This window comes from Prionailurus bengalensis, chromosome C2, assembly GCF_016509475.1.
Source record: "Prionailurus bengalensis isolate Pbe53 chromosome C2, Fcat_Pben_1.1_paternal_pri, whole genome shotgun sequence".
Lineage (NCBI taxonomy): Eukaryota > Metazoa > Chordata > Mammalia > Carnivora > Felidae > Prionailurus > Prionailurus bengalensis.
The window spans coordinates 90,187,330-90,202,380 of record NC_057350.1 but is presented as its reverse complement, the minus strand read 5'-3'; the positions used below and the strand labels follow the sequence as shown (position 1 = coordinate 90,202,380).

The following is a 15,051-nucleotide window of genomic DNA, read 5'->3' as shown; positions in this document are numbered from 1 at the left end:
TGAAAAAGCTAGTTTCTGAAATCAAGGAAATCTACAATTGCATTTATGTTTTCCTTTTTTATTTTTGGGTATGTATTAAAAATATTCGCAAGATATTAACAGTGGTTTCCACTGAGGAAACTGGTTGGGAGTCTGGAAATGGGAATTTACAAACATGCGTTTTATAATAAATATACATTATGCCAGTTACACAAACCCCTTCCTTCCCTCCCACCCCCCCCCCCCGCCATCATCTATGGCACACAAACAAGCACAAAAAAATGTACACAGCCCTAGTGCTATCATATTAGCCAGTATGTTCAGTGCAGGGCCAAGTATTTTATTTTAAAAAGGGTCTTAATGGACTCTAGGTTAACCAACATTGTTAAAAAGTAAAGTTTACTTACCTCTAATTTAGACCGGATTCATCACAAGACGTCATTTACTTCAACACCACACTTGTACAACGTCATACTTAAGTTTATTTCCGTATACTGCTTCAACCACTTAAATGGAAACATTTTAAACATACTACATAGCTACATTTTTATGTCATATTAAACTTAATTTGAATTATTTGATGACCTCAGGCCTCTATTATGATATCCACGTCAAATGGGCCATTTCGGTCAGGAGTCTTAGCTATTCCTTATCCTCTACCGAGTATACTGCTCCTCAGGTACACAAGTTGGAAAATCATAATTAACCTGAAGTACAGTGTATAAATTAAGCCAATAAATGCTTATGTGGAAGAGGTCCTGACAATGTGTAGATTTCTCAGAATCCCTTAATTTGAATGTATGAGATTCTGAAAGCTGATGTTTTCAAATGTCTGGTATCTCAGACCGAGTTCAGTGTGACTGGATTTTTAATGCCAAGAGTTTGACTACTTGAGGTATCCATTCAGTGCATCTATAGTAGTCCTGCCCAGTGGCCCTCCAACATATGCCTCTGATATTTCTGGCGGTGCAGTATTTTTAAAAATTTTTTTTTAACATTTATTTTTGAGAGCAAGACAGAGCACGAGTGGGAGAGGGGCGGGGGTGTGGGGGGTGGGTGGGTAACACAGAATCCAAAGCAGGCTCCAGGCTCTGAGCTATCAGTACAGAGCCTGACACAGGGCTCGAACTCACGGACCGCAAGATCATAACCTGAGCCAAAATCAGCTGCCCAAACGACTGAGCCACGCAGGTGCCCCAGCAGTGCAGAATCTCTTAAAGCAGCCATTCTGACAGTGGATTAATATAACATACTTTAAAAAAAAAAATAGAATTGTATTATTTTTTTCCGTGTAGATTCCATCCCACTGATCCTAGTTCTTAAAACATGAATTGTTAGCATAATTGATCATACAAACCCCACAACCAAGAAACATTAATAATTGTCTTCTGTACTTTACTAAACACTTTGTGTTTAATATATTTTAAATTATAAAGAAATTACAAGGAACTCCTAAAAAATTTAATACAAAAATATTACAAGTTAGGACAAATAAGCATTGAGATATGACATTTAAGAAGGAACATGCAGAAAAAGGAGCACAGGGTTAACATTTCATTGTTGACAGAGAGCTTTGGTACAGCAGAGAAAAGCACCATAAAACTACTGTCCGTAGTGTCTTTTCCTCCACTGCATTTTGCAAATGAATATATTGGGGAAACAGTAAGCTTTCATCTGCTATGTATAACAGGTTAGAAATTTGGTCTATTGTAAAGTAGAAGAACTATGAAATTAAAAATTACCCCTGCCATGACTACTCAGACTGATTTGTTTTACCTTAAGCTTAGATGGATTATAATCCTTAGTAGTCCAACACTTTTTCAAAGTGTAAAATGCAGACTATTATTAATCTATGCCATGCAATAAAAGTTAACCCTTTGAAAATGAAAGACTGTCAGAAAGTTCTAGCAACGGCAAAAGCTTATCATTTAATAAAACATGACAAGTCTATGCCTGTGTTAGTTTCTGCTTAAGGAAATGAAACGGAAAAGTAGAAGACCTGAGGAATGTAAGTTTTAAAAAACAAAGGAAAACAAAAAATGTGCTCAATGATTCTTTTAAAAAGTCTCTAAGTACTCAAGAGCTAGGACTAATTGAAACTGGAAGGTGCTTGGTACCGTTCCTCAAAAATTGTAAGGTTCGTTAGCAACTTAAGCAACTAGCTAAGGAAGAAAATTATTTAAGTTAGGTTTATATGAGACAAAAATGCCATTAGGAAGTTGAGAACCCGGCCCTAAAATCTTCAGCAACATATGCACACGGTTTTGTGCTCAACTGCACACTAAGCAAATGAATCTGAGGTTTCTTTTAGTTTATGTGAAACGATGTCCTTTCAATACAGTATTATTTTTGAAAATAATTCAAAGCAATTGTTTATTTCTTAGCTGATTAAATGCTCTATTATTCTTTAATAAAAATAGTAAATAATCCCTTCATTTAAAAAATTTCATCTCCTGTGAGAAGTAATAAAATAGTAAAATTTGTAATTTTATCTATGGGCTTAAAACATATAGCTTAGAAAACAATACAGTTATGAAAAACAGTGGTTTGGGTTCTGATGGCAGTTGTTACAACTGATAACAACAGCTTGGGAGAGAATAGACATGTTATATGTTAGGAAGGCTAACTCAAAGCAAAAAAAGTTTATTCTACAATAGAACATTGGAGGAGTAAATGCAATTAAAATGTAAACAAGAAATTGTAAACAAGAAATAGCATCCCTCTCTTTACTTGACTAGTAAACAGTCTATACAAACTACATAGGTATCAAAGGTTTTATATATGTACACAGCCAACATAATATCAAAATATATTTTATTCTGGACCTCTTTCAGATCTGATTCAAATTACAGTTGTCAAAGCAATACAATGCAAAGGGAAACTGCAACAACAACAACAACAAAAAAAAATGTGCCTAGAAAGGATAAAAGGATCATTGGGGACAAATCATTGTGATGTGGAACCAAAATACATCAGAAGTGTAATTAACATGGTCCAGGACAGCATAGAACATCTATATCAGTCTTCCTTACACAATAATCATGAAAACTGAACAATAAAGTTCTTTAACATGTACAAAAAACTGTCATGGGCTGGTTTACACTTTTACAACAGTTTTAAAGTTAACTGGATAACTAAAGAAATGATGCAGACATTTTAATCCAGTGCTATAGGTAGGCTCACAGAATTAGACCCAAAGGATTTGTAAAAATCAAAATTAGAACATTATAGCTACAATGTCAAAGTCAGGAAAGAAGAGAATTACTTCTGTATTTAGGGATTACAGAGCTACAGAATGCAGTCTGTGTTTGTTTTTAATGAGATGGATAAGTACATCAGACTAGATACAACATGCAGAATGTTTTCTTGAACTTATCCAGAAACTCCAAAGAAAACATTGTGAAACAGCTTACTAGAAAAAAAAAAAAAAAAATATGCCCTAGTTATTCACCCTGCTTCAACATTGTCAACGTAAAGGCAGAAACAAAGAATGCTATTAATACTTCAGAACTACTGATATAAGACATCAAATTTCTAAATCAGTGTATTAAAAAAAGTGAACACTTCCTCTTTTTCTCTCTCTTCTACATTTAACTAGAATCATGTTAAAAAAAAAAATTGATATTGAATGTGACACTTCAGAGCTACTACCGGAAGGAGTAATTCATAACTTCCCTACCCTCCTTCCATCCCTGCTGATTCAGAAGGAAAAACAAACAAAAACAAACAAACAAAAAAAACCAACCAGGGTCTCTTGTAGATTTGCTGCTATTCCCCAAAATGTTGGCATTTGCTGCCATGCCACAATGTTGGTCCACTGAAATAGAATTTCTGTGGAAACAATCAACAGTAATTCACCAAATGCAAGTACCACCCTTAGCATGTGAGAATAAATGCAGGTTCTATAGAAATGTACAATGTGCTTAAGAAAATGAAAACGGTTTTGAAAAGAGTAAACAGCACTGCATTTGAGATTTGTTTTTCTGCTTACTTAGTAAAATTGAACATTTTTGCTCACATAAGGACAGTCATTCGTGATTCCTTTAAATAGCAAAAATGCATACCCCTCTTCAGGCCTCTATGCGTTAATAGTTTACATTACTCTTAACAAAATCATTCTACATAAACAGATAGCTCCTTAAAAATAGTACTCTCTCATTAAATCTAATTTGACAGAAAGAAGTTTAAGGAAAAAAGGAGTGCTTTATAAGTGAAAAAGTACAAATCTTTGGCCTTTCTCTTGACATTTTTATGTCAAAAAGCAAAAAACCTTCATGTAATTCAATCTAATAATTACTTTTTGCACCATAATTTGTTTTTTTACACCACAAAAGGAGGCACTTTCAGTATCTGTAAAAGGTGTTTAATCCTAAAACATACTTACCTAGAGAATTATTCATTAAAACAGAATTCAATATACTCTAATATCTATCAGGAAATTAAAAGTTACCACTTCTAAAAGTCATTTAAAGTCAATGATGGTACCTGATCAATGACAGAAATGGGGATTGGAACAAATATAAGCACGTATCAGATTTCCTACATGGAGAAGAAAAATGATATTCCTTTATGAAGTTTAAGAGTGACAGCTGCTCGCTCTTTATTCTACTTCAATCAATGAGTATTCTATTCATTCAAGTTTTCCTTTCTATTTTTCCTTATACGTTTCTTACAGTAGCTTATACAACAATGATATATAATGAATACCGATAGAAAATCTATTGGAATCAGTTGATCTTCAGGAGTAAGTTCTCAGAAAAAAAAGGAAGGAAAAATGAGCCAAGAACCTCAAATACAGAATTTTGCAGGCTGTGAAACTTGGTCTCCTACAATCAAGTTACTGCTCAAATTCAAGGCAATCTTACTTTTGTCTATTGGAGCAGCATGGTGGCACATCAGCAGGCAATGATGATGTTGAGAACAGCAGCAAAAATAAACAACTGTATGCTCATAAAGAACCCAAGCCTACAAAATGGATACCTTTCAGATAAAGTTTATACTTAAAAGACCCAAGACTTCAGGATAATAAAGCTCTGTATTTATAATCTTTTAATATGTCCTATTGTGGCTATTATGCTTAAGTAAAATACCTAAAGATTAAGGAAGAAAAAAAAAAAAGGAAAAAAGAAAAGATGACAATACCATAAAAATGTAGCTGTCTATTTTGGCAGCTATACTGCAGAACTTCTTGACTATCACTTTTAATCAGCTGGGGGGAAAAAGTCAATAACTGTATGCAAATGAATAAATTGTCCATATCAAAATACAAAAGTACTATCAATAATCACCTCTGACTTTCAGATTTAAATTCAGTGCAATTGACAGATGCATCGCTAAAGGAAAATGCAGCTTAAACCTACTCAAAACATTTGTGTCTATTCCTGGGAGCACATTTAAAAATTATTGCACAGATTTTTAAATTTTTATTTATTTTTTTAAAACAACAACAGAGGTTAACCACAGATGTGGACCTCTAGCAATAAAAGCAGGATTTCAAGTGCCAGATACTCAGCATATTAGGTTTCCTACATAAGTCACAGGGTTATAGTTCTAAATATCTATAATGTGATCCAAAACCCTAAAAACAGCTGGCACAAAACCATCATGAATGACTGCCTCTCTGGATGTAAATTTTAAAAAATATTATTACAGTATCATAGTCCCCACTAACAATAATTGGGGTACATATAACAATGTATTGTGAAATTAAGTGTATTTATTCTCTTTACCAATAGCAAATGCTATCCTACCTTAGTAAAACCAAGACTTGCTTCAATCAATGCTGTTTTGTAAAAATAGCAAAACAACAAATGCTAAAAATCAAAGCTGCATTACTTGGGTTAAATCAGTTTCTACTTAAAACATAGATTAAAATTTTAGTAGTAAAGGCTTCAAAATAATTAGTGACAGAAATAGTGTTATAAATTTGCTAAGCTTAATAATAAGCAACTCCCTTAATTATAATCTTTTGAGATACAAATTTGACAACTATTCTCTTCAAAATTGACACTTGTGGATACTTACATTAATCATGACAAACCCTGTTGATCACACGTATAAACAAATGCTCTCATTTGCAAATTCTGTGTATTTTAGCTTTTAGTTGCATGAGCGTAAGAAGAGATTTGCTCTGATACCTATATCTTTAAGAAAATACTTGATATTATAAACAGAGTAAAAGACATGATATAGTAGTGATTACTGAAAAACAAAACAAAACAAAAAAATAGCAGCTTAAATCTATCCGTATTTGAAAAAAATGTAGTCACAAGTACCACGAATGCAGAATCGGAGCAGCAGGGAGGTTAGTGCAATTATACTTTTTTTTCTTTTTTGAATCCTGAATCACTGCTATTTAAAAACACCTTGAAGCAAGTCTTTTGTTTTAAAGATTGTTTTTAAACTAAGGTAGCAAACATTTTGCCATGTAATGGCAGTGTTATATGCCGTTATCTTGCTTTGTATAAAGAAAAACAACATGAGAGATTTTTAATACTGGAGTTTGGTTACATTACATTTTTCAGCTTCTACACAGAATGATGGACACTTTGAGAAGCTAATCCTTATCCAGAAACATTTTAATCTCTTAAAAAACAAAGCAAAACAAATAAACAAACAACAACAAAAAAAAACCCCAAACCTACTTTGCTCCTTTTCACAATAGTGCACATTTTAACCATAATTTAGTTATGGCTACAAAACATCAGAAGATTTTTTTTATGCATCTTCTCTATGGTATTAAAAAAAATTGTGCCCTTCTAGTCTTTAATTGGCAGAAATATGTCCCAAAAAAGAAACTATTGCATTTAAGCCACATCACCAAAAAAAAGAACAAAAACAAAACAAAACAAACAAACAAACAAAAAAAACAACAGAGCATAATATCCTTTTACTGATGTGTCTTACAGATTGACATGACCAAAAGTCATATATTTTCATTCACTTTCCAATTCCCCCTTCCACAACATGCACCAATTGAATATATGCTCTGGGAGCCATAAAATGTACCAAACATCTATCTCTTCAAAAGAATGCATTAAAATATTTTTAAGAATTTTTTGTTTAAAAGGTGAAAAAAATATAAACAAGAAACTGATTCACTCCCTTACTTCATGCATCCATAAACTAAACTGAAAACAAAGTTTAAAAGCAAGAACAAACTACTGCTGCAAGTTTTTGTAAGTCCATTTTCTCTGTACATACAAACTGCTCAACTACTGAAGGGAAAAAAGAATATAATCCATGGTGTCTTCTGATTCAAAGGGGAGAAACAAGGCTGTCATTAGTATCCAAAAACTGGTACACATATGGGCTGCTTTTATAACGCATATTTCTTTCTCTTCTGTTTTTCATATCCAAAACTTCTAAATGCTATTTTAGGGGCACAGCAGATTAGATTCCAGCACTTGGTGAACAGAATTCACAAGCTGTGACAAAATTCTGTCATCTTCAGGGTGCAATTTTGTTTATATACACTGTATGTATATATTTCTTTTAGATTTGGCTGTAGTGGACTGGCCATGGTTCAAGTGGGACTATAGCAGTACATGGGTCAGGGACAGTCATTTTGGCTATGTACACATTCATAGTCGGTCCATGGCTTCCAACTAGTAGCGCTATTTCCGAAGGTCTAATACACAAACCTGTAAGAAATTAAAATAATCAACCAGTGTGTTAAGAGTTTCATTGTACAGTTTTAGTTTAACGTTTCAATAGTACAGTTTGAAATCTAGTTTTACTTCCTAGTTCACGAAACTGGTAAAGCAACAGTAATCATGGCACTGGGCACTTAACCAACAGAAATCAGATAAATCGTCTAAGTAGATGGAGGCAACAACCATGGGCTACTACTACCAAGAAAGAACGTGGCTTAAATTTTGAAGATCTACTATTAATTAAAAAGTAGAAAAAATATGCTCAAAATAGACCATTTTCTATCTCTTGGACATGAATGAAAGATACCTTAGGTTATATAAAGCTATAGCTTCAGAAAGCAGCTAATGGCTAATATCGTCTGTATCTTCCTTTTGCTTTCAGAGCTTTCGAAGCCACAACTAATATTTCTATAAAGAGTTGGCCAACCTCATCCTGAAAGTCTCTCAGTATCACACATTCCTCAATGCAGGACTCAACTGCCTCTACTCCCCCTTCCCTGGGCCACCAACACTCTTCTGCAAGAAGACAAGGTAGAAATAGGCATTAAAAATTCAAATCTCTCTCAGAGTGGTATTCTTCTATGCTCAATTTTGCTAACGAAGGTTTATATTAAAAATAACTGTCCATTTCTTGATTATGAAGATATTCTTTCGGCAAACATAGCCTAAATTCTGTTTACATTATTTGAATGAAATAAACATAAAAAATATAGAGCCTTCAGTAAAAAGGACCAAAACCATTATCACAAGATTCATTATGAAAAGAAGACTTCTGTAGTCACAACCACAATAAGCCACATTTATTTACTATGCTTACACACCCATTCCCGTGGAAACACTTCATTATACTTACTGAACCATCTGATGCACTGGCTCCAACTTTGTCTCCTGCTGCATTCCAGCAAACTTCAAAAATTCCACCTGTTCCCCTATAGCTGTGAACTAGAGCACCTGTCTAAAAAATTGAAAAACAGATTCTTAAAAATGAGAGCATATATTATTATAAATCCAAATATTGAGGCACAAATATTACTCTTACATGGCTTTATTTCTAGCAATCAGAAATAGAATTTAGCTTTGACTCCAAAATAAATACAAGTTTTGAAACACTAGAAATGTGATATGAGGATCTTTCTATAAAAAGATAACACTTGCCTGCTCTCAACATGTCTGTCTGTCTGTCTCTCTCTCTCTCTCACACACACACACACACACACACACACACACACATATTCAGTTTCTCCAGTATTGATAACCATTCTTAGCTAAGGTATGTTTGGCCTCTTTGACACAGTTAATAGCTAGAAGTAAACACTCAATGTATGGCTTAAAATAAATTATTGTTGTTGAAGGATGCATGAGTTTGGCCAACATGTAGAGAGACAAAATTAAGTCAGAATTTCTTTGACAAAACATCCTAAAGAGAAAGTAAAATAAGCCGGTAAAGACAATTCCAGTATAATTCTGTTACTCCATATTTACTGAGTAGCCCCTAAGCTAGGGGCGATATAAAAGAAGCTGAAGGAATACATGTCCATTACTCCTGAAAGAGGTTAGAAATTTAAGGAAAAAAAAAAAGAAAGAAACCAAAATCATGCAGCTGCCCCACTGAATACTTAAAATTCAGTAAAAAAAAATCTATTCTCCTAGGAAACCAGTCATTAACCAAGGCAAAGACAGAAGTTCTGCTGTGAGAAATTGGAAAACAATGAAAACTATGGTTCTGATGTTCTGCCCTGACAAAGCAGAAAAGTATCTCTCAGTTTTACGATAACCAAAAAAGGTCAAACTAAAGGCAGCAGATCTAAATAAAAACAACATGGCAGCAAGGCCTTGTAAATACCTTCTCAGGCAGCCCACCCTAACTTAATCATTGAGACTGTTTTCCTTTGCTTTCCTCTTCAAAGTCCATCTGCTAATATTAAAGTAACCACAGGTGCACTGCTACAGCTGATCACATTTGGAAGGTTCAACTGTTCTTTTTAACCCTACTTAAAGTTTCTCAAAATTTAAAAGATTAATGAACAAGTGTAAGCATAGTAAGTCTTGAGCTTACTTCCATGGTTAATTAGGAGAAAGGAGTGGCACCAACAAAATCTAAAATCTTTTGATGAGAGAAAGTAAAACCTTTAGGACAGTAAATCTGGGGTTTAAAAAAAAAACAGCTTTCTTTCAAAAGCACTTCCCAATCTCTAAGCTCAGAGTAAGCTATAACTGAACCAAAACAGCATAGTCAACAAGCTAGAGCTTTAATATTCACAAAGACCAATGGATCATCAGCACTACTCAAATCTGTATATATGTTCAAACCAGACTTCAATAATTTATCTGTGAAATGCTTAGGTAACAGATCATATGGATGATAATCCAAATGAGGAAAGAAAAAAACTTGATTTATTTATGACAAGTGCAGGAGAAAGTCATCCTCTAAAAACTTACTAGATGCATTTTACTATTTTCAAACTAAAAAGAAAAAAGCAAACTGACATTTTTTGATACGCAGTTGTGATACATCTAAACAGTATGGACAGCTGCTCAAATGCCCCTAAGAGCCTATCAGTATCTTCCATTAGAATCATATACTTCAATACCCAAATTTCATTTAAACTGATTTTCTCATAATAGAGTAAATAAGGGACTGAAAATGTATACAACAGGCAAATTATCTATGGATTACGTTTAGAAAGTCTCTGCTATTCAATCACAACAAAAATACTAACTTGCAGCAAAAACCAAGGGGAAACAATTAGAACTAACAAGAGAGTGCAGAGAAGTGGATGAATTCAGTCTCAATGTGTCAAAAGTCCTAATGTTCCAAACACAAGCAACAACCAGTAAGTAAAAGGAACATATTTTTAAAAAGATGCCATTCATGGTTAATAATAATATCCACAAGGCACTTCAGAATAAATTAAGAAAAAATAAGATCTTCATAAAGAAATTATAAGACCTTAATGATGGGAAAAAAGAAGACTTAATGAGAGGAAATTTATAAAGTTACTTATTAAAAGTATGCTAATGATGCAGGTATATACGAATACAAATGTCTATCAGTGGAGAATCTATAAACAAACCACAATGAGAACTTGGTATATGAAAGAAATGGCATTATGAGATAGCAAAGGGTTAAACAGTATTGAGACAACTGGTTATCCATTAGATATTAAAATTAGATCTCTACCTCACATCATACATATAAAAATCAATTCCAAGGCAGTTAAAAATCCAAATGAAAAAATAAAATAGAGCATAAAAATGAAGGAATCAACACTTTTATTCCCAAACAAATTCAGGAAGTTACTTACAGGGGACCAAGAAGAAAATGGGAGCAAGACTTTGCAGTGTATACCTTTTTAGTGTTTTGAGGGGACCATGTGAATGTATAACTTAATTAAAAATGATACTTGAAATTGATGATTTATGCAAAAATAGTTTGACCAACTATGATGATCAGCTACACAAAGAGCACAGCCCACAATAACTTACTACGGTGTGCTATGACCACTTAAGAGGCGATCACTGATTGGCGGGGAAGAAGGTGGGAGGGTGGGGGAGAGAGTCAAGTGACTGCTATTAAAAAAAACAGTACATGGAGCATAAACACTAAAAAGGTGAGAAAATGAAAAAATTAGAGCAACTGGCTGTTTTCTCCATTTTTAGGAAAGGATCTCTATAAAGTACTGTCCCTACAAAGGTAGTTTTCTGTTGTTGTTGTTTTTAAAAGAGAGAGAGAGAGAGAGAGAGAGAGAGAGAGAGAGAGCGAGAGCGAGCACACAAAAGTGGGGGAGAGGGAGAGAGAGAAAATCTCAACCAGGCTCCACACCCAGCACAAGCCCCGCCAGTGCAAACCTGATGTAGGGCTTGATTCCACGATCCTAGGATCATGAACTGAGCTAAAATGAAGAGTCTGATGTTCAACTCAACTGACTAAGTTATCCAGGTACCCAAAGATAGTATAGTTTTAAATTTATTTCTGATAAGTCATTGTGTTGAGCCATACAATCTTATCCTTTAATACATTTTATTAACTGCTCACATATAGCTCCTTCAAAGACAATTCTTTTAGAAAATAAAGAAATTAGGGTGTCTGGGTGGTTTAGTCAGTTAAATGTCAAGACTTCAGCTCAGGTCATGATCTCACAGTTGGTGAGTTCCAGCCCCGTGTCTGGCTCTCTGCTGTCAGAGTGGAGCCTGCCCTGGATCCTCGGTATCCCTCTCTCTGCCCACCCACAGGTCCTCATGCTCTCTCAAAAATGAAACATTTTAAAACATTATGAAAATAAAGAAATTATACCGCTTATATAAACACGTATCTTAAACTCTCACATTTCATGTCTGCAACCTGTTGAGGAAAAAATAATACAATCTAAATTTATTTCTAAATTCTGGTTTATATCAGGAAAATATAACTTCAACTGATTTTAGTCTTTGTAAATTCAAAAAAGGTACTCATCTAGAAACTAAGAATTGAACTAATGTCACAAAAGGAATGACAACCAAAGGAGAGAAGAGTATTTACAGGCAAATGCTTATTAGTACCTATGAAACAATGTGATGATTTCAATAACTAAGACATACCTGTGTGTTCCAGATGTGCACACATTTATCAAAAGAACCGCTTGCCAGGTACCTGCCATCAGGACTGAAAGCCACACTGTACACAGGCTCTTGGTGTTTTGTCAATGTATGGATGCAAATTCCTCGGTCTACGTCCCATAATCTAACAGTAGAATCGAAGGATGCACTGACGAAGGAGGAAACAAAACAATTTTAAAAATAATGAAATATAGCCAAGTCCCACCCACAATCTAGAATCATTCCTAGTAGCTAGACACAAATCACACAGTCATTCCTAGTAGCTAGACACAAATTCCTTATGAGACCAGATTGGCTATTAGGAGGAAAGTGTTGCGGAAGCAAAGCTACAACAGGAGAAAAGGCAGCTTACGGGCATCTCCAAGTCTCTAAACTGAAAAACAAAATGAGCTAAATTCACCATATTCCTTTCCTTTCTTCTCTCTCTCTCTTTTTTTACATAGGCTCCATGCCCACCATGGAGTTCAATGTGGGGCTTCAACCCACAATCCTGAGATCAAGACCTGAGGTAACCAACTGAGCTGCACAAGCACTTTTTTTTTTTTTTACTAATTTTTTTCCTTTTTTTCCCTTCCTCTTTAAATAATTACACTGATTGATCCATGGTTCTGAACAATGTATTGACAATATTTTTAACTTTATCTTGTTTTTATGCTGAAGAAATGTTATTGCACTATACCTCAATTACTTGGGTTTTAATTAATACTTAATTATCATCAGTAAATATTTGATAACTCCAGATATTAAAATCCATTATGGTCTGAAATAAGAATAAAACTTTGGGTTTAAAGGTTTCCATCAAAAAATTATTCCTGCAGGATACGATCCCATTTCATGAACTCTTTCCTAACTTTGTCATATGTATTAGAAGCTTTTTTTGTGGCAGTCTCATAAAAGGAGGAGTAAAACAGAAATATTACCTTGCTAACATAAGGTTGGCATTTGGATTATTTGTCCCTGGCCCTGTTGGACTCCATTTGATAGTATAAATTTCTTTATTATGTGCTTGCAAATCATGAACACAATTGTCTTGTTTCATACTCCATATCTAAGTAAAAAAGAAAAAAATATATAATTATATTTTCCCATACAAAGGGTACATTTACAATAATACTACTTTGCCAATCCAAACTTTAAATAGTGTAACCAGAACAACGATTACAGCTCAAGGGAATATTTGCAAAGAAATTAAAATGTAGTATTTATCACTCTTTTAAAAATAACAAATTAGCTTAAAGTCCTTTCCAAATGTTCACTACTGTTGAGGCTTCAAGAATGAATTAACTGTAGTTCTAGATATTAACTCTGAGAACTTCAGATAGTACAAACTTCAACATTGAGTAAGTCCCTTGGGCAATTATCCTAAATGTTTACGACATTAGTTTTAACACTGTTCCTTAAATAAATGATCTACATTATAAATTCCTCGTAGAATTTAGAATCAGAAAATGCTTTGTAACAGAGAAGGGCAAAGAGAACTTGCAAATAATACGGTTCATGTATGACACCAAAGCACAGGCAACAAAAACAAAAAGCCAAATGGAAATACAAAATTAAAAAGCTTCTCTGTAATAAAGGAAACAATAAAGAAAAAGGAAACTGACAGAATGGGAGAAAAAATATCTGATAAAGGGTAATTTTTAAAATATATAAGGAATTTCTATAACTCAACAGCAAAAACTGTAACAATCCAATTTAAAAGTGGGCAAATGACTTGAGTAGACATTTCTTCCAAGAAGATATACAAATGGCCAATAGGTATAAGAAAAGATGTTCAATGTCACTAGCCATAAGGGAAATGCAAATCAAAACAATGAGATATCATTTCACACCTGTTAGGATGGCTATCATAAAATAAAAAAGGTAATAAATTATCACAGATGTGGAGAAATGAGATCCCCTGTTACACTGTTGGTGGGAATGCAAAATGTTACAGCCACCATGAAAAAAAGTATGATGATTCTTCAAAAATATAAAAATAGAGGGGCGCCTGGGTGGCGCAGTCGGTTAAGCGTCCGACTTCAGCCAGGTCACGATCTCGCGGTCCGTGAGTTCGAGCCCCGCGTCAGGCTCTGGGCTGATGGCTCAGAGCCTGGAGCCTGTTTCCGATTCTGTGTCTCCCTCTCTCTCTGCCCCTCCCCCGTTCATGCTCTGTCTCTCTCTGTCCCAAAAATAAATAAACGTTGAAAAAAAAAAATTAAAAAAAAAAAAAAAAATAGAACTACCATACGATCCAGTGATCCTACCTCTGGGTATTTATCCAAAAGAACTGATATCAGGATCTCAAAAATACATCTGTACTTGCTGTTCATTGCAATATTAAAAAGCCAAGCTAAGGAAACAACCTAAGTGTCCATCAATAGATGAATGGTTAAATAAAAAGTGGTATATACATACAATGGAGTATTTGTCATTCAGCCTTAAAAAAAAAAAAAAGGAAATCCTGAAATACACAACAATATGGATGAATTGTAAGGACAAATACAGCATGATTCCATTTATACGAGGTATCTAAAAAAGTCAAACTCAACAGAAGCAAGGAAAAGAATGGTGGTTGCTAAAGGCTGAGGGGAAAAGGATGGCTAACTAACAAGCATAAAATTTCAGCTCTACAGATCCGCTGCACAATACTGTACTGTATGCTCAAAAATCTGTTAAAAAAATATCTCATGTTAAGTTTTCTTACCATAATAAAACATAAGTTTAGAAAATGACTCCTACAGAACAAACCATGAAAGGTTAACAAAGCAATAAATTTAAAATCGTGAGAATAAGGCATTCTTAAGTTGAAAACATACACGTATATAGATTTAAAAGTCAT

At 34.1% G+C, this 15,051-nt stretch overlaps 1 protein-coding gene across 5 annotated transcripts in view; it reads right to left on the bottom strand.

The window, feature by feature from the left end:
* Positions 1 to 2,776: 2,776 nt before the first annotated feature.
* Positions 2,777 to 15,051, bottom strand: part of TBL1XR1 (TBL1X receptor 1) — a 180,244-nt gene continuing 167,969 nt past the window's right edge. For all 5 annotated transcript variants that reach the window (XM_043594874.1, XM_043594878.1, XM_043594876.1 and 2 more), the window contains 4 exons: positions 13,151 to 13,278; positions 12,213 to 12,378; positions 8,488 to 8,589; positions 2,777 to 7,622 (listed from right to left, as the gene is read on the bottom strand). In XM_043594874.1, the coding sequence (XP_043450809.1) occupies positions 7,596 to 7,622; positions 8,488 to 8,589; positions 12,213 to 12,378; positions 13,151 to 13,278 (423 nt within the window). In that variant the 3' untranslated portion in view covers positions 2,777 to 7,595. The remainder of the gene's footprint in view (positions 7,623 to 8,487; positions 8,590 to 12,212; positions 12,379 to 13,150; positions 13,279 to 15,051) is intronic.